Below are 27,889 nucleotides of genomic sequence, written 5' to 3' on the forward strand. Positions count from 1 at the left end.
CTGTCCCCTTCTATCATTAAAGAAGCGAAGCATCTGCTCCATTCAGTCAAATCCCACTGATCCAAAATGAAGGGGGTGCTGTGGACTCTGCTCGGGGTTTTGTGTTGTGCTGGAATCGTGTCTTCAATCACAAGGGAATATTTCTTTGCCATTAAGGAGATTCAGTGGGATTATGCTCCTAGTGGTAAAAATCTGATTCAGAACAAAACCATAAAAGAAGATGAGTGAGTACAAACACTTCTGAGTAGGATGTACAGGAGTTATGAGTTCTGTACGCATGAAATGAAATTATAATAACATTTGATTTAACATTTAAACATTAAAAATACACTCTACACTGTTAAAACTGTTACTTGAATCTAACTCAATAAAATTAAGACAACATTTTCCAACTACTTTTTGTAAGTTTATTGGACTAACTGATATTTTGAGTAAGGACAACCTAATATTTTCGAATTAATAAAAAAACATATTATTAAGTAGCATTTTAAGAAAAAGCCAATAAATTAAGTACAATCAAAGTAAAAAAACAGATCTGCATTTTATACAGACTTAATTAAATTAGGTAAAATTTAAATGAAAAAATACTTGTTAATGTCTTCTGTTTTATTAGTTTTAACCAATTTGCTCTTGGTTTTGAAAGTGTAAACCCAAATAATTAGTTCAGACTGTTAATTTTTAACATTTATTAACAGTACCAATTAGCTGCACAATGTAAACAATCAGTAACATCTGAATCAGCCAATAAAGTGCTTCAGTGTTTTTACGGTGTACATATTAAAACAGTTTAATATTTCTAAACAGTTGAAATTAGCTGGACAGTATAAAGTAACATCTGTACTCATGCATTAAAACAATCATGAACTGCTGTTTTGTAAAACACCTTCACAGTAGTGTGTACATATTTTAAATATAATAATATCTAAACATTTTAACACTAACTTGCTTTACAGGTCACAAGCATGATCATCTGACCTACAGTACAACTTAGTATTATACAATAACATGACACCTTCACATAGTTTGTTATTTAGAAACATTTTTACTCAAATATTCCACTGATCCCACCAACTGACCAGTTTTGAAAGAACATTTTCACTTTATTTTTCAAAGTCATGAACTTTGGGCTTGGTTTTGGGCGCAGTGTGTCAAGTCCCACGAAAAGTCTTTGGAACACCTCAAATGTTTTGCAAAGCTTGGGTGGATACTCGAGATTAAGGGCATATGTCAACCCAAGCAGTAAGCAGCATGCTCTGGCCAGATTTCCGAGATTAGAAAGGACTGGAATTCCCTCAAGGATGATTCCTACTGCATCTGGCTCACGGCAGACATAAATGCTGAATTTTTTCATTTTCAGGTCATCATGAACAGTTGTCTCTACAGCCCCCTTTGAGATAAAACAAATATATATAAGACAATCTGATTTGTTTATGAAAAACAAATACTCTACCATTACCAGCCAAATGTTGGTTCAGTTAGTTTACATTAACAGTCAGCACAATTTAAACCTGTTCACCAGACTGAGCCAATACTTACACAGTAATCAGAGATGAGCTCCTGTGCACTCTCTCCCATATATTCAAAGAGGCATCTCAGAGTGACATCTCTCTTTTTTACAGCAGTGGCACTTGGGTCCTAGTTAACAGAACAAAAATGAATAAATTATTTTTGTTGATAAATTCACTCGTTTTCATTGTGATATCCAGGGTTTTGACACAGAGGACAGGTAAATGAAAGACTTACTTCTGGTGAATTGTGGGATTTAGCTTCTGGATGGTATCTTGAGAGGTGAGAGCGGAAGGAACTCCAGGATTTAAAAGAACATGGGCAATCTATATGAATACAAGGCAAGGAATGGCTGTGTCCAAAGGTCCCATGACGCCGTCTATAATGTTTAAAAATGTCCCTCTTTCTTTGTACCACAGTACGGCACAATTTACAGGGCCATCCCATCTGTTAAGAGGAAAAAGAAAAAACAAATATTAGTCATACAACTATAATGCAAGCCCTTTAAAAAAAAAACACTTAAAATACAAGTGAAGATTAGCCTTCTGAACAAGATAAGCTTTAGTTCAACTAATTTAGTTAAATTGTAATGCATTAATCTACATTTTTTTCTAAAATGTTTCCATTTACAAACCCATAATATTCCTGTAGATAATCTATCAACCTGTTAATATGAATATTTATTTTAAGTTTGACCATGAAATACAGACACAGATTTAGCATTGTGACAAAATTATATCTTTAAAAAAACACTTCTAAAGTAGAACAGTCTATTAATGATTATTCAGTCTTTAACTAACATAGCCTACATCAGGGTTTCTCAACCTTTTGCCTACTGCGACCCACTTTTTTTTTGTATGCCAGTCATACGACCCACTAAGGCTGGAAATAATTCAATAACTGAAAATGCCTCTTAGATATAGGCTACTACTCCGTAGGCCTATGTTTATTGTAATTCATATTTCACAAAAACACAGAAACATTTTCAATAGACAGACTATGAGGCAAACTGATTTTTTATTTTTTTTTACTCACGTTAATGTGACACTTGAGACTGCCGCTCTGAAATAATAATATCCAGACGCGGTGGAATTTGTGAAATTGCGACTCGTAGTGTCGCACACAAACTAGCTGTTGTCAGCCTATTTCTGCTTTTTGTTTTCGTTGCAGTCACTGTTGAAAATCCTGACTCGCAAAGATAGGTAGTGCTAAATGGCAAGAGAAACTTCGTTGCACGTTCTGCGAGTTCAGGATATTCGTGTCTGGTTTGAATCCAGAAGGAGCTCAGGTCTGTTTTGCGAAAAGCAAGCTGCAGGCTGCCGTCAGATGCAAGTTCCACTAAATGTGTTTGCAAATTAATGGGGAGTACAACATCCACATCACTCGGGTCTACTGAAAAAGGATCGCGAATCCACGCATTCCCAACTCTTCGGTCGTCGGGAAAATAATCAGAGAATTTCTGTGTTAATCTGGTCAGGTGTTCCCGGACAATTCTCTGTATGTCGGTGCTGATGTGAGGGAACTCCTGCAGAACATCAGTGAGGTTAGGAAACATGTCAAAAATGTTCTCCTGCACTCTCTTCTCCCACAATACCAACTTCCGTTTGAATGCTTCAATTTTGTCAGCCATCAAGAAAACACTGTTGTTTCTCCCCTGAAATGATAGGTTTAGCTGGTTTAGCTGGTCAAAGATATCGGACATGTATGCCAGTTTCCCGAGAAATCCAGGCTCCGTATAATGCGTTGCCAGGGGAGACCGTTTCTCCTCCAGAAATGTGTGCACCTGCTTGCGCATTTCGAAAAGACGATTAAGAGCTTTTCCTCGCGAAAGCCACCTAATTTCACTATGATATAACAACTGGCGGTGGTCTGATTCCATCTGGTCGCACAAAAGTGAAAACAAGCGAGAACTGAGAGCACTGTTCTTCACAAAATTAATTGTTTTGACAGCAATATCCATCACCTCATTTAAGGGCACTGACATTTCTTTGGCTGCAAGGCTTTCACGGTGTAAAAAGCAGTGAACCCAAGTCGCCTCGGGTGCTCTGTCCAAAATTTTTCTCACAACACCACTATGTTTGCCAGTCATTGCGGCCGCGCCATCCGTGCAAATGCCTACACACTTATTCCAATCCAGGCCATTCTTTGTGAAATAGCCATCAAGGCAATTGAAACACTCATCTGCTGTCGTCCGCGTCGAGAGCTCATTACACATCAGTAGATCCTCATGTGTTGCACCTTCCCAGTTGTAGCGTACAAATGCAAGCAATAATGCCATCTTTGAAATATCTGTTGATTCGTCGATTTGAATGGCAAAAAAGGGGCTTGCACGCACTCGATCCAAAAGTTGCGTTTCAATATCATCGCTCATGTCTATAATCCGTCTGGAGACAGTGTCGTTGGAGAGTGGGATTTCTTTTATTTTGCTAGCAGCACTTTCCCCTAGTACCTCGCGGCACATGTCAACTGCACATGGGATAACTAGCTCTTCACCAATAGTAAAAGATTTCTTAGCACGGGCGATATGGCCAGCTGCCAGATAACTTGCCTTCAGGGTGCTTTTTGAAGCTGTTGTGAGCGACACAATACTACTTTGCTGTCTTTTAAGTAGGTCTCGCTTTCGTACAAAGTAATCCACAGGTTTACCCACACATGTTGGATGTTTAGTCTGTAGGTGACGTTCAAGTTTGGATGGCTTCATGGACTCATTTGCCAAGACCTCACCACACTCGACACACTGTGGTTTTTCATCCGAAGAAGTAAATCCATATCTAATATAGTCCGGGTTGTACTTGCGTTTACATTTTGCTGTCTTTGAAGTGGAAGGAGGTTCAAAATCTTCTGCTTTTTTTCTTTTAAAAAACGGATGCATTTTGTCAAGCTAACAGGCCGTATGTGGCTGCGTATAATTTAATAATAAAGTCTGGCATAGCAGGTATGTGTGTAACATTATGTAAATAGAGTAGGACCTTGTCCAATAAGAGCCTTTCGCGGCAATAATAAATTATTTTGATAGGATCGTTGAATTACAGCGTTAGATGCACGGCAATAATGAAGAACAGCATTTGAAAATCAGATTCGTTGGAGGACTGGCTATGTTTACATGCACAACTTTTGTTTCAATCTGTGCACGTTTATATGATTACAGGAGCTGTGTACATTAAGACTTTTTAGTCCGAATTTTTTTTTTTTTTTTTTTTTTTTTTTTTTTTTTACCTATGCGTTTACTAACGGATTATTTTATTAGTGAACGTCTTGCGACCCCTATAGAATTATCAGCGACCCACTTGTGGGTCGCGACCCACCGGTTGAGAAACCCCGGCCTACATGATTCTTTATTCTTTCAAGCAGACATATTTGTATAAACTAAATACAAGTAATCCTTATAAAAGCTATTAAAGAGCAATGAATGCTTTTCTATTTTTATTGTTGTTTGAATAATATTAAGTGAAGTAACTTATACACTAAGAAATAATGTTGTGTGTTTTTAATCCATTCAGACATGAAAGAGTTAAATTCAGTCCTCGCGGGCTGTATAACGTTAAGTTAGCTGTCTATATGCAGGGCTGCACGTGAGCGCACAGGAAAACCTCTTTTGCGTCGTCACTCTTATTCAGATCTATATTTCTGCTCTTCTCTTTCTCCCAGACGTTTACATTTTTGAACGATTGACATGCATCAAACGCATGCCAACTCCTGTTCAGTCAGGTAACAGTTACATCAGTAGGCTACGTTACAAAATGTAGGCCTAACATTACGCATCTAGTTACCACAAACGCAAATCAGTTCTGAATGGATCTCTTCCCTAATAGTTTCTCCCTAACATTAACGTTTTTATTCGCCATTATTTGTAGGTTTTAATTTAGTTATGGTCTCGTTTTTGTCTGCGAAAAAATGTTTGAAAAATGAAATTAACACTGCACTCTCAGTTCACTGGCAAACTTACAAACACATTTGAAAAATTAAACTATCACACAAAGACAACATTACTTATACAACGCACACACATCGATTTATACACTAACAGTTAACGTTAACATTATGTGGCTCAAGTTAGCTGCTACTTTCAAGCTGTTTGAGAGCACATTAAAAATGGCGACCGACGGTCGCAAAAGAAACAGAGCAATGGTTTAGCAGATTGTACAACATAAACACGTTAATTAGGCTAACATCTAACTTTAAAAATACAAAAAGTTACTTACATGGCTCAGTGTTCGAATAAGCTTCTGTCCTGGAACGAGAGTGAAGGATTTGCCCGCTGGCTTGAACTTTCCGTTGCTGCAGGTGGGCGGGGTCGTTTTTTTACGTCTGATATAAACTTTTAAAATGAGTTTTGTAAAATCAATTTATGGTGAAGTCCAATGAACCTAATTTTATTATAGAAAATATTAAGTTACGAAAATATTCACACTTTTTACTTATCAATAACTCAAAAAACAAAGAAATAAAAATAAATTAATTTAATGGAATAAATATAGTTAAAAAAAATAAGTCTCATGGACAATAGCACTGAGCGACTTTTTACAGTGTAGTTGCAATTTAGAACTTTTGATTGTATATTGCTTCTGCCTATTACTTATTCAACTGTGGTATCCAACTCAGCGGATCACCGTTTCCAATCTCACGATTCCCATTGGAAGTCACTGCACTGCTGCTCATTTGCATAAAGTTTAATTGGCGCTTCATACTGATTATGTTGCTAATTAATGATTTCAACTTTGGAACTGAAGATGATTGAGTTCTGGTCACTTTGTTTCTACAGATAGTTTCAATGTGAATGCAACTTTAGAGTCTGGATATTCAACAATGTATTATATGAGTTTAGGCTTTTTAATGGTGATTTTTTTAATGGTGGACAATTAAATGAGCAGTAAGAGATCATTTAGCAACGCCCTATTCATAATTTATTAACCGCCTAGCAACACTCTAGAAAACACACTTAGAAATGGCCTCGTTCCAAATGGTTATGAATGATATCTCAAATCATGCAGCATTTTGAGAAGATCTCTGATCTCCTCAGAATTAGACATTTTGATAGAAATTCTGTACGGGTAAGAACCATTCCCGTTTCCTTTAGAAGTTTATACAAAAAATTAAATAGTACCTGGGTAGGGGTGTGGGTCACTACTTTCTGTGAGTGAGAGAGTGTATGTAAAAGCCTCACAGAGACTGTTGTGTTGGTGTTCGACAGAGGTGCACGGGTGTTTCTGGAGAGGGGAGAGCAGCGGATCGGGCGGGTGTATAAGAAGGCAGTGTATCAGCAATACACTGACGCCACCTACAGGCAGGAGATAGAAAAACCCAAGTGGCTGGGATACCTCGGACCCCTCATCAGTGCAGAGGAAGATGACACAGTTGTTGTGCATCTGAAGAACACGGCCACACGAGCGTACTCCATCCACGCACACGGCCTCAGCTACAACAAGAGCCATGAAGGTGCGTGCCAAATTATGTCAAATACGATTCGTTTCATCAGTTTAACTTTTGCTTATGAATTGCTCATCATAAATACTGTGAATATGGGATTTCTCTCCAGGAGCACTGTATCCTGATTCTTCAGAAAAGGACGAGAAAAAAGACGATTCAGTGGCCCCTGGGATGTCGTTCTCCTATGTTTGGACTCTACCGCCTTCCCATTCTCCTGGCAAAGACGACACTAGCTGCCTGACCAGGATATACCACTCCCATGTTAGCGCTCCCAAAGACATCGCCTCAGGTCTCATTGGACCTCTCATTATATGTAAAAAAGGTACAAATCTTTCTCTTCACTTCAGGGTTGACATGCTACGACTCCTCTATTTACAGAAATGTTTTGGGTTCAAATACAAGCTACTTTAAAATGCAAGCAAAAGTATAGCCACAGAGCATTATACGTTAGCATGAGGCTAGTTTGAGAGAATCACTTAGGCTACAACATAACAAATAACTGTTTTGTTTAAAAAAAGTTTTGAAGACAAGTTTGAACATCTGGCTAACTCAACAGATTATGTACTGAAAATTACAGATACAAATTCATATAAAAAGCTGACAACCATAAAAGTCATTGTAAAACTCTCACACTTCAAGATCTGATATAGTCCACTAATAATGAATCGTTCTTTGTGTGTGTGTGTGTGTGTGTGTGTATGCAATTCTTAGGCTCTCTAGATGTCCATGGCGACAAGACATCTGACTATCTTTACGCCCTCATGTTTATGGTGTCTGATGAGAACCTCAGCTGGTACCTGGATGAAAATATCAAGACCTACTGCTCAGCAGCTGCCAAAGTCAGCAAGAGTGATGAAGGATTCGAGGAAAGCAATAAAATGCACGGTGAGTTCAGTAATAATGTTCTGCAATAATGAATGACTAATGATAACATGAACCGTGAAGAGACCAACAGGTCAAACCCTGTTTTATACACATCTATTAACTACCTATATAATATATACTGCCTACTATTTATTAAAAATAGTATGAATAACTATCCAGGAATTTCAACTTCCCTTGTGAACTTTATTGTAGCTATAAATGGGTACGTCTACGGCAACTTGCCGGACCTCAGTATGTGCATGGGCAATAAGATCCACTGGCACCTGTTTGGGATGGGGAACGAGGTGGACATCCACTCAGCCTTCTTCCATGGACAGATCCTGACGGACAAGCGGCACCATGTTGACACTGTCAGTCTGTTCCCGGCTACTTTTGTTAATGTGGAGATGGTGGCAGACAATCCCGGCCAATGGCTCCTCAGCTGTCAAGTCAATGATCATCTGGAAGGTACAGACAGGCCAGATCTGTGTGTAAATGTTGCATCGTTACACCTGTAATTGTTTTGTTGAATTTAATTACATTTCTCCCCACTTTTAGCCGGCATGCAAGCCTTTTTTGAGATTAAGAAGTGTTTCCCAAATGTGCATAAACCCAGACCGTTTGGAGAAGTGAGACAGTATTTCATTGCTGCTGAGGAATTGATCTGGGATTATGGGCCAACGGAGATAAATCAGTATACAGGGAAGAAACTTGTTGATGACAGGTAACAATATTGTTTTAAGATCTTCACTGAGGGACATATTGATGTCAAAGGGTTTTCTCTAAGCTTGCCTCTGTGTATCCACAGTGTATCTGACACTTTCTTTGATAAACACGGTGATCACATCGGGGGCAAATACAAGAAGGTCCAATATGTGGAATACACTGATGACACATTCACCAAGCGCAAAGACAGGACCCCAGAGGAGCAGCACCTGGGAATTATGGGTAGATGTTGTAGACAGAACATTGTATTTATCTAGGAATCTTCCTTAAACTGTGATATAACTATGAGCATGTTGCAGTGATTTGCTTTTAAGTGCAGACAGAATTTGTCTTTACTGTATTTCAGTGGGGTTTTTTGTACTGAGATTATAAGCACAAATTAATGTCTTTGAGTTGTTTTTTAGGTCCAGTCATCAGAGCAGAGGAAGAGGACACAATTAAAGTGACATTTAGAAATAAAGCAAGCAGGCCCTACAGTATTCAACCTCATGGAGTGCAATATAGCATAGAAATGGATGGAACCCTCTACCACAACGTCCTGGAAGGTAAAGACAGAAACTCATTAAATAAATGTATTAAATGTATGACAGTCTTGAACAAAATGTCACTTTTATTTTCTTGTTTATGCAGAAACACACACTGCCAAGAAGCTTCGTGAACTCAAAAAAGAAGCAAGTAAGTAAAATATCTCAATGATCTTATAATATATGTATGTATATATTAAATAAAGATCTGGAAATTAAGGGATAAACAATCCCAGACTGTTGTCTATTAAGTCAAATGTTGAATAAAGGTCAGGGATCATTGCGCAAAAGTGTATTTCCCAGTCCTGGCTGGACTCAAACAAATCAGTCCAAATCTATGAGACCAAAGTTCCCTCTTTGAATTATCTGGGTGATTATGAGCGCATGACTGGCTTTACTGAGAATGAACAGAGAGGAAAATCCAATCAAATTTACCGTATGATCTTCCTTAAGACTTGTTTCTGGTCTTATTGTGAACAATTCAGCACATTACGTTATATCAATACATTACTATATAGACAAAAATTTATAATCTTTATAGTCTTTATAATCCATCCATCTATTCATCCATCCATTTTCCAAGTAACATGTCCTACATAGAGTCCCAGGGATGCTAGAGCCTTTCCCGTCTTGCTTTCAAAGGTAAACTTGACCTTTAACCTCCCTATTCGCCTTTGGCTAAGCCACACCCTAGAATGTAGATTGACCAATCACAGCGCAGCCAAGAACGAGCCCCACAGCGGTCCGACACTTCTTCACAGCGCTCCATTGACTTTAACACAGGCGTCTCATATTTTTGGTCTCGGCAGGCTATTACCGTCGTAGTTTTATCAGAAATATGGTTAACCGTTGTGCCTGGGGCATTTGTAACACAGATACGCGTTTCCCAGAGAGGTTGGAGGAGGGTGTCCGTTTTTTTCCCTTCCCAAAACCGAAGTAAAATACTGACAAGTGTCGTTTTTGGATTACACTGTGTGGACGTCCTCAGTCAGCGAAACCCCTCAAGATCAACAACACACTTTTGTGTCTCTAAGATACATTTAGCTTTTAACCTTACTGTGAAGTTACACTAGTTAGACAGTTTTAGGTTATGATTTCGGTTCTCTACCCTAATTGTTGATACGCTAGCACACGCTGCTAATAAACACAACTTTATACTCGCGTAGTCCGTTTGCTTTGTAATAACGATTATAGAAGTGAATAGAGACCCAGCTCTGCATGAACAGTGTTGCTCTTGATATTGTGAGTCCCAGTCTCCGTCTCGATTAGGATATGCGGTGGTTCATGTTTTAACTGTGACCGTTGCTTTTGCCTCTATTTGGATCTTGTTGTTGCTTGTGTTTCTCCGGTATGTCTTGAATATAGCCTTCGAACGCACACTGCAGCCGCTTTTGCCTACTTCTATCAGACACTTTATTTGCTGCTTTATAAAAGTTTGATAAAATTCCAGCAGGAAGAGCCGTCACAGCATAAGCCATGTTGATACCAAACCAGAGCCCAGATGAAGTTGTCGGAGGTAGCAACAGTAACTAAGGGGGGGCGGGACTTAGCCAAAGGTGAATTCCCCTATTCCCTCCCTATTCCCACAATTAAAAAAAAAAAGTCACTCAAAAGAGGGTACTGGGGGTGTTCTGGGATCCACTATGCCAGGGATGACCAATCCTGCTAATGGAGGGCCACTATCCTGCAAAGTGTAGCTAATTAAACACACCTGGAACAGCTAATAATGGTCTTCAGGATCACATTGGAGCTATCTAACTCTGCAGGACATTGACCCCTCCAGGAGCAGCACTGGACAAACTCTTCAACTGCAAACTCATATTCAGATCTGACTCCATCTTGGTATAGAATGCCCACTTTTAACAATTCAATCAATTCCTCGTGGATAAAATCAGGTCCCATCCTTCATATTACTTATAAGGCAAGAACACAATCATGTAATGTAAAAGTTGTATGTTCTTCATCTCTCTCAGGGGTGGTTGAGCCACTTCCTGCTGCACTGGTCCGTCCTGATACCACTTACCGCTATGATTGGGTAGTACCTAAGGGTGGAGGACCCACCGAAAAAGATCCAGACTGCATCACCTACTTGTACTACTCAGCGGTAGATCCCATCCGAGACACCAACTCTGGGCTGGTTGGACCTCTTCTGATCTGCAAGCCAAAAACCCTCAAATCAGGAAAGCAGGTGAGACAGACGGACGCCGAGTGAGCCATGCAGTATTTTTCTTTGAGATGAGATTACTACATGATAGTCAAGTCACCTTCATTTATACAGCGCTTTTAACAATATAGACTGTTTCAAAGCAGCTTTACAGTGATAATAGGAGATTACAGTAACAGAGATTGTTTTGGCTTTACAGCAGCTCTAGAATAAAGTTACTGTCCAGCTAAAGTTAGTTTTGATTGATTCACTTCCGTCGCAACGATCATTAGTTATTAACTTAGGGGCCGCTAACCCGACACCGTTCTAACAGAAAACCCTTAACGCGATCCGGCCGCTCATCCGCACAGAACAGTGCCTGTGTCTCGAGAACGCAAACCATGAAATAAGGTACAAGTCTTGAAAAAAAAAAAAAAAAAAAAGTTGTCTGCGCAAACTTCAAAAACGCAAACCTGTGAAAATGCTGACGGCGTGCACATGCGCATTACATGTTTAGTCTATAGGTATGCGGGTTTGAATGTATATGTGCGCAGGTGTGTAGTGTTTCTTTACAAACTGACCTCAACAAATTACTTGTCTGGCCTTAAAAATCTATAATACCGAATTATGTATCGCTTCCGAGTAGCCATGTGAACTGGAATTATCCCGACAATGTTTTATCTGTACAGAGATAAAGGGAAGGGAAGGATCCTTCACAGGGGAGAGGCTAGTTGACACTTCATGACTGCGTTGTCGTCGTGTCCAGGCGCTGGTCCTTCATCAGATCCGGATATGGCTTGGATCCGGTGGGATAAACAGAGAGACTAATATTAGCGTAGATGCCATTCTTCTTATGATGGATCTCACAACCTGGATCAAATTTTCATAAATCTTTATAAATAAACCACATATTTGAGCTTTAAACAACTACATTCTCGCCTGAAAAACTCTTCAAACTACATTTTGTTACACAATAACAGTAGTATTATATTTCAACTGTATATAAAAAAAAATGGCGCTTCTTATGTTGTCATTCCCCTTGAAGCACATGCAAGTGCTACAAGGTGATCTTCACTAACGGACGCTAATCGCTAATGTTGAACCCTTAAAAAGGGAAAAAGTAACGGGAGAAGGTTGAAGAAACACACAAACTCTTTCCTTCCTAAAGCTCTTTCCTTCACTCGTCTGTATTGAATGCTAATGTATACAAGAAAACATACATTTCAACATTTGTGCACTCATCAGATTCATGACAACAGTCACAACCTTTTTAATGCTTTCTAAATTATCTTTTTAACTAAATTACCATATTAAATGTGAATGGTTTTTAGGGGTGTGCCGGTTTCAGAATTGGTGATGACGGTTATGATGTGAGTCAAATGTGACGGTTCGTAACATAACCGTCGTTTTTTTTTTTAAATCCTTAAAAAAAAAAAAAGCAATGAACATGCTTTGTTTTAAATAAATCACACACACTAAACAAATCCTTTTAAAAACGTAGGCTGCTTAAATTATATAAGAGCTGCATAAAAATGAATGAGTAGGCCTAAATTACAAATGATAAAATCTACATACCTTTATCAAAGAAAAAAAAAGTCGAACAACGATTGTTGTGATAATACCTTAATTAAACTAACTAAATACAGGAAACAAAAAAAGTGCAATGACATTTTAAATTCCTAATCTTTTTCGACTTCAAAGTTCCGTGACAGGAACACCAACATGTTCACTTTACTCGGTTTTAGTGACGATCTGACAGGGGTATGTTACCCGCAGTGCTAAAAACTCGCTCTGATGCTGTGCTTGTAGCACAAATACACATGTATTTACGTGACAATTTTGCTAAGAGCGGATAGCGTGTGTCTCCCCACCATGCTAGTGGATTAGCCGTAGAGTCAATTGGTTCTTCTTGGAGATAGCGGGTTAACTCCGTGTCAGCGCGCGCTCTGATCGGTAAAGGGGCAGATATTTCAGACCTCCGTTTATTAGGGAGATCTCCAAGATTTCTCAAAGCCGCACCCGCCTAGAAAGGATGTAGCAAAGATATTTAATGCTAATGCATGAGGCATAGGCATAGTTTCATTAATTTACGTTGAGATGCGCTCTAGTTCACAACGCAATGCAAGTGAACGCGGCTCGCCGACCCGGCGCCTCCATGTCACGGTTATTATATTGTCTGCTATATTATTAAATACATGCAATTGGTTGATGAAACATTTATTAAAATTAAGGTACAATTTGTACAAAACGAAATTCGCTTTAAGGAAAGGCTATACAAAGCAAAACTTATATGAAGTGGTAAAAATCATTTCTGACGATTTACAAAACAAAACTTCATTAAGTGGTAAAAACCATGTCTCCCGATGTATTGTATGGCGCATATTATGATCCTATCTAAAAAAATTAAAAAAAATTATTATTTTTTTTTTTATGTTTGTAAAAAATATTTTAATAACACGGTTTTGGCGGTTATAGAGTTCTAATGACGGTGTTTAACTATAACCGTCGGTCTCACGGTTATATACTAACCGTCACACCCCTAATGGTTTTAAACAAAGTTATCAAAATACATTTTAATACTCCTTTTTAAATGAGTTCTCAAGCAACACTAAAGTTAATTGTACTTTTAACAGTATTCAGCAGTATTCAGTATCTCAACATCACATGAAATCACTCTTATAGTGATAAATACACAATAAACTTTACAGCAGAAATATGTGTACATATACAGTAACTAGCTTAAACACAAATGACACAGTAAACACTCGTATATGTCGAGATTCGGTCACGACGGAACCACGAGGTCTCCAGCTGCTAGCATAAAGTTAACGTTACATATCTTCACAGTTAGCACAAACTCTTTAAGCAATGCAAAACCGTCTATTTTACTCAGATAAAACCATACCATAACGAAATGTATTATAAACATGTGTTAATATCTACATTGCTGTGTGAGTGGTAACTACCTTAAAAAGGGAAAAAGTAACGGGAGAAGGTTGAAGAAACACACACACACGCAGCTCTTTCCTTCACTCGTCTGTATTGAATGAGGAAGAGAAGCGTGCGCGCGATCCCCCTACGGAAGCCTTGAGGCATTACCAACACATCGACGAATAATCAACCCATAGGCCTACAATGATCAGCATAATCTGCATTCCACTTCTCAATATTACTCGTATAGTTTTTAACAGTAACAACCTTAACGTATTGAGTTAGGAACTATGCTTTCACATACTGTATCACTTGTCACACTAACAGGCGCTAAGCGCTAACGGGTGATCTTTGGTCTCGTGAAAACAGGCTTTCCTGTAGCTCAAACAGTATAGCGTTGGTGCTTGCAATGCCGAGGTCATGGGTTTGATTCCCAGGGAAAGTAAGAATTGATAAGAACGTTAAAGTAGGCCTATACCTTGAAATGCAATGCAAGTTGCTTTGGATAAAAGCGTCTGCCAAACGCATAAATGTAAAAAAAAAAAAATTAAAAAAAGTAAATGTAAATGTAAGTGATGATTCTCTGTCAACCAATAAACGTTCTGCAGTGAGTCTAGTTTTACCCTTTAGATACCCCAACGGAAGGGTACATAAAAAGTGGTACGGTACGGTTCGGTATTTTGGTACCATTCACAACTTTTGACAGTGGAAACAGAAACAATTGCGTACCGTATCGTACCGCTCGGTGGAAACGAGCCATAAGCTAGTCGCATCCAATGCAGTATCTAAAGCCCTTGCACTCTCACTATCCTCAATTAAAGTTTGGATGCGTGTCTCTAGTTCTGAAATATTCTTCGTCAGCCTGACTGTCTCCCTGCATTTATCACATGTAAATCCTGTGCTGACAGAGAAAGCTATGCTATACATGTTACATGAAGTGCAAGTGACAATAAGAGGAGAAGAAGAAATGACTTACCGTGTTTGTTGACTGATCACTACTTACCACAGTTGTTTTATAGACTCGTAAAAGGCACGCGAGAGAGAAAAAAAAGATGGCAAGCACGGATGGCAGGTTAACAGGCTAGCGAGATACTAGGCCTACAATGTATTGTACTAGCGATAACAATTTAGATCAAAGCTAGCGATGTCAGATTAATGTGATAGGCAATATTAGACAATATCTAATATGTTGATGAATAAGTTATATTTAGCTAAATGAACAACAAGGAATGATAGTAAATAAAGATTAAAAACAGAAAGCTTATACGGAGCTTACAGACACAAACCAGCAGCAAGGCAGACAGGAGCAATCGATCCGCAGACCGAAGCAATCGATCAACCACCAGATAGGCAGAGAACTTTGTGATTTCTGAGTTTGAACAATATTGTGTAACAATTATTCGCTCACAGCCAATATTTATTTTCCATTCCAGAAAAACGTGGATAAAGAGTTTCACCTTCTTGCAACCGTGTTTGATGAGAACCTGAGCTGGTATTTGGATGACAACATCAAAAGAAGCGTGAAAGAGCCCAAATCTATAAAGAAAGATGATGAAGACTTTCAAGAGTCCAATAAAATGCACTGTGAGTGCAAGTCACATTCCTTGTCAAAACGTTCAGGAATTTCTCTAGCACACAAACCGTATTGCTTGCTCTTTCATCCAAACTAATATTTGTTCACCATTCACAGCGCTCAATGGATTCATGTATGGGAATCTCAAAGGTTTGAGTATGTGTAAAGGTGATAAGGTGTCCTGGCATCTGTCCGGGCTAGGATCAGAGACAGACATCCATGGACTTTACTTTGAGGGCAACAGGTTCCTCTACAAAGACACCAGGAGAGACACCATCAGTGTGTTTCCTCATATCTCTCACACCGTCATCATGGAGCCTGACAGCATGGGTACAGTCCCATGTCTTCTTTCTTTGACCTCACTATGTCGAAGAGCAATTATGTGCTATATTGAAACTCTTGACAAGTATCCAACCAATGTTGTACCAACCTGCAAGCATTTCCTTCTCCTGCAGAACACAAAATAAGTTATTTTAAAATATATTTTGAGATATTTTTGTCAAGTCAGCTTTATTAATATAGCGCTTTATAAAATACAGATTGTATCAAAGCAGCTTCACAGTGATAACATGAAAATAATATAACAAAGTTTCTAGAAGAAAATTGCGTCATCGTCCAACTTAAAGGCACACCGCCGAACTTTTGGCCACTAGGGGCGTAAGACCTGTAACTTTCACGTCTAGCGCCCCCTAGAGGCCACAAGTGCCGCAGCACTGTCGCAAAAGTCAAGAAGACTTTTGCGAAGACGGTAACCTCTCTGTACAGTTAAAAAAACAGACTCTCTTACATTATCAAAATTGCCATGAAAATTGTGGAGTGGAAAGACCATCCATCGGTTCAAACACTGTACGAGCAGTCTGTGTACAGAGGGGCACACAGAATACTGGTGGATCCCTCCCACATTCTTTATTCGGAGTATGCCCTTCTGCCTTCGGGCAGAAGATATAGAGTGCCCAAATGTCGACTTAACCGATTTAAATACTCTTTCGTGCCTACCTCCATTAGAGTCCTGAATGACAAGTTTAAAGACTCGATCGTCCCTAGCTAGCAATGAGTGTTTTTGTTTTTATACTGTTTGTTGATCGTTGGTCTGTATGATTTAAAAATGCAGCATATACACTGTGCCCAAGACAAATTTCCCTAAGGGGACAATAAAGTATATTGTATTGTATTGTAAGACATCCACGATTCCTCTCGCGTTTTCTCTTTTTTGCCTCCTCAGAAGCAGTTTTAAACTTTTTCCTTGCCTCTGTCATGGCCAGGAGTCGAGCAGGCGGAAAAATAGTAGCAAAAGCGTTAGCTCCTTGAGTATATCAGAGCTTGTGGTCACGTGATGGTCGTAAAGTGATTAGTTCTCCAGGCATTCTCCAGGTCACATGACCTGGCCAAAGACGGTGCGTCTTCTCCAAACTTACATAGGCGGCATTTCAAGAGGGCAGCCCCGCTCGGAGCATTGATAGTGTCAAGCGCTGTATATTGGCCTGAGGAATCATTTAAAATAACTCATATGCTTCAAATCTTTAGGTCACAAAGTCCGCGGTGTGGTAAGGCAGATCAATAATATTGTTGAATATTAAATGTCCCCAACTAAGCAAGCCAAAAGCCAAGGCAACGGGGGCCATTTTGTCCATGCAAAGAAGACTCAGTCTGATGTTGTTTTGGACCAAATTGACTTTCATTGTTCGGAGAAAAACAGTTGAAACATTTTTCAAAATAAAGTGTTCCACAGAGGAAAGAAAGCCATACAGGTTTGGAGTTTCACTGAATACAGATGTATATGTATAACAAGAAAAATAATTGTTTATTCCTTACATAATCACATAAATATGCATTTATGATGAACTTCAAAGTATTACACATTGTGCTGTTCTGATGATTTAACATGCTTGCGTCTGCAGGACAGTTTGAGGTGAGCTGTAAAACCACAGATCATTATCATGGAGGCATGAGAGCCAACTACACTGTGGAGAAGTGCCGCTTCTGGAACCGTCAGTCTGAGACGATGCTACACCAGAAGAAGTATTACATCGCTGCAGTTGAGATGGATTGGGACTATTCACCCACCCGCACCTGGGAGGAACAAATGTTCCATGGTCTCAAAGACAGGTATGCCACTTCCTTCACCAGAACTCCCATTTGCTAACAGTACTTGGCAAATTTCATTGGTAACGCTTTAGAATAAAGGTCCGTCATTAATAAGTAACTATGTAGGAAGTAATGCAGGACTAATGAGTAGTTCTACATTAACACTTCAGCTACTACTATTAACTAATATAGAAACAAATCAGTAAGTAATATGCCAAAGAATGCCAAATGAAGGGTAGCTGGGATGATGCAGTGACTGTTGCTTATATACACTCATAATGATGATTGCCAGGACTGAATGATTAAGTTATTTCTTAACCTATATTTGGAACTTAATTTAAGGTATTGAAGAACACCAAAGGTGTTTAGCGTGATTTAACCCTTATGTGCTGTTGTGGCTGTTTTCAGCCACTATGGGGTATTTTTGAGTCTAATTTTGGCAATAACTTTTTCCGTGTTTCAGCAAATGGAATGATTTTTGGTGACAAAGCTTATTTTTACACATATTTTAGGAAAATGCTTTGAAATTTTTCAAAAACTCAACAGTACACTCTGGGCAAATTCACTACCCTTTCGTTATGTTCGTGGCTGAAAACAGCCACTACTTTAAACTGCTGTAAAAATTGATCAGATAAATATTTTTTTGCCATTTTTTTTGCATAAATCTATTAATCAACCTCAGTCCTGTTCAAAACTACTAAATGTTTTTAAAAAAATCAAGATTTTAACTCTTTAATTGCCAAATTCATAAATTATGTAACTGATTTGGGAGGGGAAAAAACACAAAATTACTTATTTTCAATATAAAATGTGATTGTGGACTGGATTTTTTTTTACCTTTTATCACAGTCTTGGACATGTCAAAGATTAGAAACAACATTGGTTTTGATGCATTGTTAGTTTTTGTGCAGCATCAGATTTTAACTTTTTCTCCCTCATTTACTGTTCGTGGCTGTTTTTGCCCCATTGACTTCCATTATAACCACATTTTTTGATTGCAAAGCCATGACACCATAAAATCATGCATTTTTGATTGTTGGTGGTTTTCCCTGTTGGGAAGAGGTAAAAATTTAAATTTTTACTGTTGATAACCAGGTGGCACCATTAACCCTTTATATAGGCCTGTGCAAAAAAAAGCTTAGTTTCTGGCTTTTACATGGAGTTATATGGAGTATAATAGCATAATAAAGTGTGTGTGTGTGTGTGTGTGTGTGTGTGTGTGTGTGTGTGTGTGTGTGTGTGTGTGTGTGTGTGAGTGAGAGAGAACTCACCTTGATGCGTCTGAGAAAATCAAAATATGCACCTCAGCTCTCAGAACTACATGGAGTAAACAAAAACCAAGTAAGTGTATTTATGCATCTACCTTTTGATAATGAGAAATGCAGACTAAACAAAAACTAAGCAAGTGGATTTGAACACTTGCATGCAAGCCTGCTGGTCATTTGATGGTGAGAAGAGCAGCAAGCAACATGAGAAAGGGCTTGACTTGTAGTGAAGTTTTAGAGATGATCATGCAGCCTGACCCCTCCGAGCTGCAGGATGTATTGTCTTCTCCCTCTGACACCACAGACTCAGGAGAGGCAGATCCTGATTTGGATGTGGCACCCTCATCATCCTCTCTAGCTTCCACTGAAGGCGAGGAGGATTCGGAAGATCCTGGGTCTGGGTGGATTGGGAGAAACGGCGAAGTGTGGTTTTCCACCAACGCGGAGACAACTCCCTTTCTTCAGCCTGCCAGAGTCGACTCCAGGGCCGACGAGATGATTGACCTCATTGTCAGCATGACCAACCTCCAAAACGCAGAGCTCTGCTGATTTCTTGAATCTTGAGAGGGACATGGTGGCTCTAAAAATCGCACGACCACTGTGATCATCCCACAGGCAACGTGTGGACTCCCCTCTGGACCTGTAGACGCCGGCCAAAATCAGTAGCCCCATGTATGCACGGAGATCTGTGGAGTCCACCCCGGTCCAGTTTCTCATTGTGCGGCGCCCGTAAAAAACAGATTGAACACAGAATCAATGTTCTGGACCCTTGCGATGGCATAGCGCGTCGGCCATGAAGTCACGCCTCTGGCAGGCTGAAGAAAGGGAGTTGTCTCCGCGTTGGTGGAAAACCAAACTTCACCGTTTCTCACAATCCACCCAGACCCAGGATCTTCCGAATCCCCCTCGCCTTCAGTGGAAGCTAGAGAGGATGATGAGGGTGCCACATCCAAATAATGGTCTGACTCTCCTGAGTCTGTGGTGACAGAGGGAGAAGACAATACATCCTGCCGCTCGCTGGAGGGGTCCGGCTGCAGAATCATCTCTAAAACTTCACTACAAGTCAAGCCCTTTCTCATGTTGCTTGCTGCTCTTCTCACCATCAAATGACCAGCAGGCTTGCATGCAAGTGTTCAAATCCACTTGCTTAGTTTTTGTTTAGTCTGCATTTCTCATTATCAAAAGGCAGCAGATGCATAAATACACTTACTTTGTTTTTGTTTACTCCATGTAGTTCTGAGAGCTGAGGTGCATATTTTGATTTTCTCAGACGCATCAAGTTCTCTCTCACACACACACACACACACACACACACACACACACACACACACACACACACACACACACACACACACACACACACACACACACACACACACTTTATTATGCTATTATACTCCATATAACTCCATGTAAAAGCCAGAAACTAAGCTTTTTTTTGCACAGGCCTATATAAAGGGTTAATGGTGCCACCTGGTTATCAACAGTAAAAATTTAATTTTTTACCTCTTCCCAACAGGGAAAACCACCAACAATCAAAAATGCATGATTTTATGGTGTCATGGCTTTGTAATCAAAAAATGTGGTTATAATGGAAGTCAATGGGGCAAAAACAGCCACGAACAGTAAATGAGGGAGAAAAAGTTAAAATCTGATGCTGCACAAAAACTAACAATGCATCAAAACCAATGTTGTTTCTAATCTTTGACATGTCCAAGACTGTGATAAAAGGTAAAAAAAAATCCAGTCCACAATCACATTTTATATTGAAAATAAGTAATTTTGTGTTTTTTTCCCTCCCAAATCAGTGACATAATTTTTGAATTTGGCAATTAAAGAGTTAAAATCTTGATTTTTTTTAAAACATTTAGTAGTTTTGAACAGGACTGAGGTTGATTAATAGATTTATGCAAAAAAAATGGCAAAAAAATATTTATCTGATCAATTTTTACAGCAGTTTAAAGTAGTGGCTGTTTTCAGCCACGAACATAACGAAAGGATGGAAATTTGAACAATGCACAAGGGTTAAGCCAAACCTGGTTATACACCAAATGTCAGGAAAAGATAATCAGTGAAAAGCCACATCAATGACAACAAAGCAAACCATTGGTGACAGACTGTGATCAACTAAGTTTGGAACAACTTGAGAGTGAGAAAGAAATGACAATTTTCATTTTCACATTTAGTGTAGTTTGGGACTAAATTGAATGTACAAAGACTGTTCAGACTATATTTTTTTGAAAAGGAACATGTTTTTACACTGTATTGTCATTAAAGCATGAATGCAGGTTCTGAATATTTTTTTTTATTCAGTCCAGGCAACGAGTTCCTCAAGAAAGAAGGGAAATTCATTGGTTCAAAATATAAGAAGGTGTTGTACAGAGAGTACACTGATGAAACCTTCACCAAACCCAAGGACAGACCTGCAGATATGGAACACTTGGGAATTATGGGTAAGTATTTGCAGAATATAGATGGTTGACTTTGACGTAAATGTTTGTAAACCTTCAGAATATGCTCAGCTGTGGTATTGCTCACCTCAGGACCCATGATCCATGGTAAAGTAGGAGAAAAGGTGAAGATTGTGTTTAAGAACATGGCTAAGAGACCGTACTCCATACACGCCCATGGAGTAAAAACTGACAGTCCTCAGGTCGCACTGACACGTCCAGGTAAAGGACAAGATGATCTGACAGTTGTAAATTAGACAAATTTCAAAGTTTATATTGTTCATTAAGTCAAGCTCACTCAAGTTTACACATTTTTCTCACTCAAGGTGACATTCAGACCTATACCTGGTATCTCCCAAAGAGTTCTGGGCCGACAGAGGAGCAGGAGGAATGCAGTGTGGGGGCATATTACTCCACCGTAGATGTTATTAAGGTACCTTTCTCACCAATGAAACAAAGTCATGAACCAGTTTGGATCTAATTTTTGGGAAAGTCCAGAAATTCCTGTCTATCGAAGAAAACAAGTGTGGTATTTCTTAAACCCTAAGGAGCTTACGGTTTGCCAACACAGTCTCATGGCAATTTGAAACTTGCACGACGAGGAATACTTACAGGAAAAGACTTTAAAAATCACAAACACTCAAAGCAAACAAAGGAACTTAGTAAATTTACAGGGCACAGGTGAATGACATAACTAATTAAACAGACTGGGCAAACTAGGTCACAGGACTAAACCAAAAACACAATGAAACATAGGAGACAATACAATACTATACATGTAACAGTACGCCCCCTCCCAGAAGGGGGTGTCCTCTTGCCATAAATAGTCCATAGGGAGGCAAAGCCAGATGGAGCCGAAGGTGCAGGCAGCTCGACGGCAGACTAAGGCGTAGCCGGTGGAACGAATGAGCCTGGAGAAGCCGTATGGCCGATGGTTTCTGGTGGAGCCGAGGGAGGGAGGAGCCTGGGTTGAGCCGATGTGTCGACAAGCCGAGGTGAAGCGATGGGCACAAAAGCTGGAGGCGGAGACAGGGGATCCTCTGTGCTGGATGGAGCTGGTGGCCTAAAAACACCAGCAGGTCTTCACAGCATGTGGGAGCTGCAGAGGGACTGAAGGACATCAGCGGAGGCGGGGCTGAGGAAATGGCTGATTGAGGAGGTGGAGAGGGAGGCTGGGCGGGTAATTCTGGAGAGATGCTGGAGATACAGAAGATGCTAGAGAAACAGGGGGTGCTGGAGATACAGGGAGACTGGGAATAATCTCTCCAAAAAAGTCCATTAAGTTAACCTCAAACATTTATTAAGAGGATCTTAAAGACCTTCCAGAGTCCATAATTAACATCCACCACGGCAGGGTTATGGGCGGTGCTCCCCTGCATCCCATCGAACTCCACTAAATCTCCCTCCACGACGAACAATGTTAAAGGCTCACGCTCCTGGTCAGACTCTAGCGGTGGTATGGGCCCTGGGGCGATGACTCCTTCCGACCTCCTCTCTTGTTTGGGCTCGTCCATGAGCTGGTCACCACGGTCTGCAGTGCGCATATGCAACTCCATCGTGCTGGTCGTTGTCGGAGTCGGAGTGGGGCTGGTAAATTCTTCATCAGCGGGGTAGGCAGTGAACTGGGCCTCGTTGCACACCAGCACCCACTCGACAAACTCGGCGAATGTGCAGACTAAAAAAAAAAAAAAAAAGCAAACACTCAGGGAACCAGGAGAAAACCACACAAACATTAACAAGAAAAGAGACTAAGGGGGCTTCCACACTGGCAGTTTAGTTCGGAACGGGGCACGGTTCGCATGAAAAATCGCTAATGTGAACGCTGTCATGCGGACTCGAGACTATCTGGAGGAGGTGGTCTGAGTTCGGTTGCTCCCGAACCGTGCCGCGGTTCGCGTGAATGTGAAAGCAACACGGACTCTGGTGTGCACCTGTTCAGGAAGTAAAATGACCTGCGCATGCGTTTTAGCTGATTATGATGTATTAAGTTAGATAAAACACATGTAAGGGATGATAGTGTTGATGAATTACCTTGGATAAGACGAGCGAGAGTGAGCCTGCTGTGTATTCGCGCATAGCGCGTGGAATCAGGGCAACACATTTGGAAATCCACTGTCTCCTCAAAAGAGTCAGTTTGCAAGCAGCAGAAGCCCACCTCATGCGACACACACACACAGTAAACCTGTGCTGTTCACTCAACTGCGCATAATAGCACCGAATTAATAAAAAACATATATTGACCCACGTTCTGTTTTCTGTCATGCGCCGTGCACGTTTGCGATGACACAATATGCACGCAAACGCACCAGGGTTCGATAGAATCAAGTTAAGTGTGAAACCAGACCAACGCTTCGGGGGGCGCCAGGAACAATCGCGCTCGGGCTCGGACCACAGCAAACGAGCCCAGTATGAAAGCCCCCTAAGGGAGAACTGAGGGTTTAAGTAAACAGAGCAAACATGGTGTCTAAAACGTTTTTAATCTATGTAAATCTGATTTCTTCTCGTGCAGGACATGTACAGTGGTTTGGTCGGGCCGCTGGTAATCTGCAAGAAGAGCCTGGCGCGTTCACTGGGGCTGAAGAAAGAGATTGAGGAGTTTGCTCTGCTCTTCATGGTCTTTGATGAGAATGAATCTTGGTATCTGGATGACAACATCAAAGCTCACGTTAAAACCCCTCCAAAAGAACTGAAGGGGGATGAGGAGTTTATCGAAAGCAACAAAATGCATGGTTAGTTTAATGTGTTCTGGGTTGCATCACGTCATGTTTTTTGAGGACGAGGACCATGTTACTTAAGGACTTATTAATTCTAAAATAATTGAGTTATTCTCATGGAGTAGCATACTAAAATATGTTCTAAGTAACTGTTAGCTCTGTTAGACTGAGAAATCCCTCTTTTAATTAATTTCCTTTAAAGCATCATTGCCTCAGTATTGAAATTCAATGAATGTTACTGTTATTATTATTAAAAGCTCTAATGTAAAACTAATGGTTATTCCTTTGTTTATTACAGGAATCAATGGTTTAGTCTACGGCAACCTTAAAGGCCTGACCATGAAGGTTGGAGAGAAAGTGTACTGGTATCTGATGGGATTGGGAAACGAGGTGGACATACACACTGCACACTTCCACGGCCATAGCTTTGACTACAAGGTAAAGCCTCCCTGCCTCACCCAACCACTCACTCACCCAACCACTCACTCACTCACTCACTCACTCACCCAACCAGTCGCTCGCTCACTCACTCACTCACTCACTCACTCACTCACTCACTCACTCACTCACTCACTCACTCACTCACCCAACCACTCACTCGCTCACTCTCTCAACCACTCACTAACTCACCCAACCACTCACTCACTCTCCCAACCACTCACTCTCTCACCCAACCACTCACTCACTCACTCTCCCACTCGCTCACTCACTCAACCACTCACTCTCTCACCCAACCAATCACTCACTCACTCTCCCAAACACTCGCTCACTCACTCACTCAACCACTCACTCTCTCAACCAATCACTCACTCACTCTCTCACCCAACCACTCGCTCACTCTCTCACCCAACCAATCACTCACTCACTCTCCCACTCGCTCACTCTCTCACCCAACCAATCACTCACTCACTCTCCCACTCGCTCACTCTCTCACCCAACCAATCACTCACTCTCCCAACCACTCACTAACTCACCCAACCACTCACTCACTCTCCCAACCACTCACTCGCTCACTCACTCTCCCAACCACTCACTCTCTCACCAACCCAACCACTCACTCGCTCACTCTCTCAACCATTCACTCACTCTCCCAACCACTCACTCTCTCACCCAACCACTCACTCACTCTCTCACCCAACCACTCACTCGCTCGCTCACTCACTCACTCTCCCACTCGCTCATTCACTCACTCTCTCAACCACTCACTCACTCACCCAACTACTCACTCACTCACTCTCTCAACCACTCACCCAACCACTCACTCTCTCACCCAACCACTCACTCACTCACTCTCTCAACCACTCACTAACTCACCCAACCACTCACTCTCTCTCCCAACCACTCACTCTCTCACCCAACCACTCACTCGCTCGCTCGCTCACTCACTCACTCACTCACTCACTCTCCCACTCGCTCACTCACTCAACCAATCACTCACTCACTCTCCCAAACACTCGCTCACTCACTCACTCAACCACTCACTCTCCCAACCAATCACTCACTCACTCACCCAACCACTCGCTCAATCTCTCACCCAACCAATCACTCACTCACTCTCCCACTCGCTCACTCTCTCACCCAACCAATCACTAACTCACCCAACCACTCACTCACTCTCCCAACCACTCACTCTCTCACCCAACCACTCACTCGCTCGCTCGCTCACTCACTCACTCTCCCACTCGCTCACTCACTCGCTCACTCACTCTCTCACCCAACCAATCACTCACTCACTCTCCCAAACACTCGCTCACTCACTCACTCAACCACTCACTCACTCTCCCAACCACTCACTCACTCTCCCAACCACTCACTCGCTCGCTCGCTCACTCACTCACTCTCCCACTCGCTCACTCACTCGCTCACTCACTCTCTCACCCAACCAATCACTCACTCACTCTCCCAAACACTCGCTCACTCACTCACTCAACCACTCACTCTCCCAACCAATCACTCTCCCAACCAATCACTCACTCACTCTCTCACCCAACCACTCGCTCACTCTCTCACCCAACCAATCACTCACTCACTCACTCTCCCACTCGCTCACTCACTCAACCACTCACTCTCTCGCCCAACCAATCACTCACCCACTCTCCCGAACACTCGCTCACTCACTCACTCACTCAACCACCCACTCTCCCAACCAATCACTCTCACTCTCTCATCTAACCACTCGCTCACTCTCTCACCCAACCAATCACTCACTCACTCTCCCACTCGCTCACTCTCTCACCCAACCAATCACTCACTCACTCTCTCACTCGCTCACTCTCTCACCCAACCAATCACTCACTCACTCACTCTCCCAAACACTCGCTCACTCACTCACTCAACCAACCACTCACTCACTCACCCAACCACTCACTCGCTCACTCACTCACTCTCTCACCCAACCACTCACTCGCTCGCTCACTCACTCACTCACTCACTCACTCACTCACTCACTCACTCACTCACTCACCCAACCACTCACTCTCTCACCCAACCACTCACTCGCTCACTCACTCACTCTCTCACCCAACCACTCACTCGCTCACTCACTCGCTCACCCACCCAACCACTCACTCACTCACTCACTCACTCTATCTCTCAACCATTCACTCACTCTCCCAACCAACCACTCACTCACCCAACCACTCACTCGCTCACTCACTCTCCCAACCACTCACTCACTCTCTCAACCACTCACTCACTCTCTCAACCATTCACTCACTCACCCAACCACTCACTCTCTCACCCAACCACTCACTCGCTCACTCACTCTCCCAACCACTCACACACTCACTTTCTCAACCATTCACTCACTCACTCAACCTCTCACCCACTCACTCTCACTCGCTCACTCACCCAACCACTCGCTCACTCTCCCAACCACACACACACACACACACACACACACACACACTCACTCCCTCCCTCCCACTCACTCACTCTCACACACACTCATTCATTCACTCCCTCCCTCACACACCCATCCACTCGACACACACACACACACACACACGTTAATACTCGCTGTATTCTCCATGTGATGAATGTCGTCCTTCACTGCAGATCAGTGGCACACATCGAGCAGACGTGTTTGATTTATTCCCCGGGACGTTCCAGACAGTGACCATGCGTCCGCAGTATTCTGGCACATGGCTATTGCACTGTCACGTCACCGACCACATCCAGGCCGGGATGGAGACCACATACACCGTACTCGAAAAAGACGGTGAGTTTGCAGACATGTACAAGTCTGAGATCAGCTTTACAAATTTAGGACAGGAAACATAGTTTACTACCCTGTTATGCACAGCTAAAGGGCCGAGCGGGGCATGTTGTCACACCGGTTGTTGACACAAGAACTCAAGAAAAGTCGAATTACACAAATGTTTGTTTTGTGATTAAATTGAGCACATTTGACCAGCAACACAAACTGAATGATATCATTTTCTTTCTTTTTTTAGGGAAGAAGAGGTTCCTGGGTTTGTTTGGTAGCGGTTAAAATGTGCGTGTAACAGGAAGTTTGTTTTAATACTTCCCCATGATTTTTCTAAATAAACACTTGTAGTTCTTTATAACTCTTTTATTGTGATTGCAAAAGAGCAGAAAAACATGACAAAGACATTAAAACCTTATTTTACTTTAATGTGACAAATATCTTGTTAGCATAAAAAAAATGAGACAGGGAAT

General features: G+C 41.3%; 1 protein-coding gene and 1 long non-coding RNA gene across 2 annotated transcripts; one reads left to right on the top strand and one right to left on the bottom strand.

The window, feature by feature from the left end:
* The first annotated feature begins 44 nt into the window (after positions 1–44).
* Positions 45–27,860, top strand: cp (ceruloplasmin). Its single transcript, XM_079593642.1, has 20 exons — positions 45–224; positions 6,698–6,942; positions 7,043–7,255; positions 7,645–7,818; positions 8,011–8,265; positions 8,356–8,521; positions 8,606–8,745; positions 8,928–9,068; positions 9,154–9,198; positions 11,021–11,235; positions 15,555–15,705; positions 15,812–16,024; positions 17,593–17,800; positions 21,358–21,497; positions 21,588–21,716; positions 21,821–21,927; positions 24,004–24,223; positions 24,507–24,646; positions 27,266–27,428; positions 27,664–27,860. The coding sequence occupies exons 1-20, from the start codon at positions 67–69 to the stop codon at positions 27,699–27,701; spliced, it is 3,261 nt and encodes a 1,086-aa protein (XP_079449768.1). The 5' UTR covers positions 45–66; the 3' UTR covers positions 27,702–27,860.
* LOC306988572 lies at positions 1,249–1,876 on the bottom strand. The gene is made up of 3 exons (XR_013795444.1): positions 1,744–1,876; positions 1,537–1,635; positions 1,249–1,387 (listed from the first exon to the last, which is right to left on the bottom strand). It is a non-coding gene; the product is annotated as an uncharacterized lncRNA (long non-coding RNA).
* Positions 27,861–27,889: the final 29 nt, after the last annotated feature.

This window comes from Phoxinus phoxinus (genome assembly GCF_949152265.1).
Source record: "Phoxinus phoxinus genome assembly, chromosome: 20".
In the NCBI taxonomy this organism is placed as follows: domain Eukaryota; kingdom Metazoa; phylum Chordata; class Actinopteri; order Cypriniformes; family Leuciscidae; genus Phoxinus; species Phoxinus phoxinus.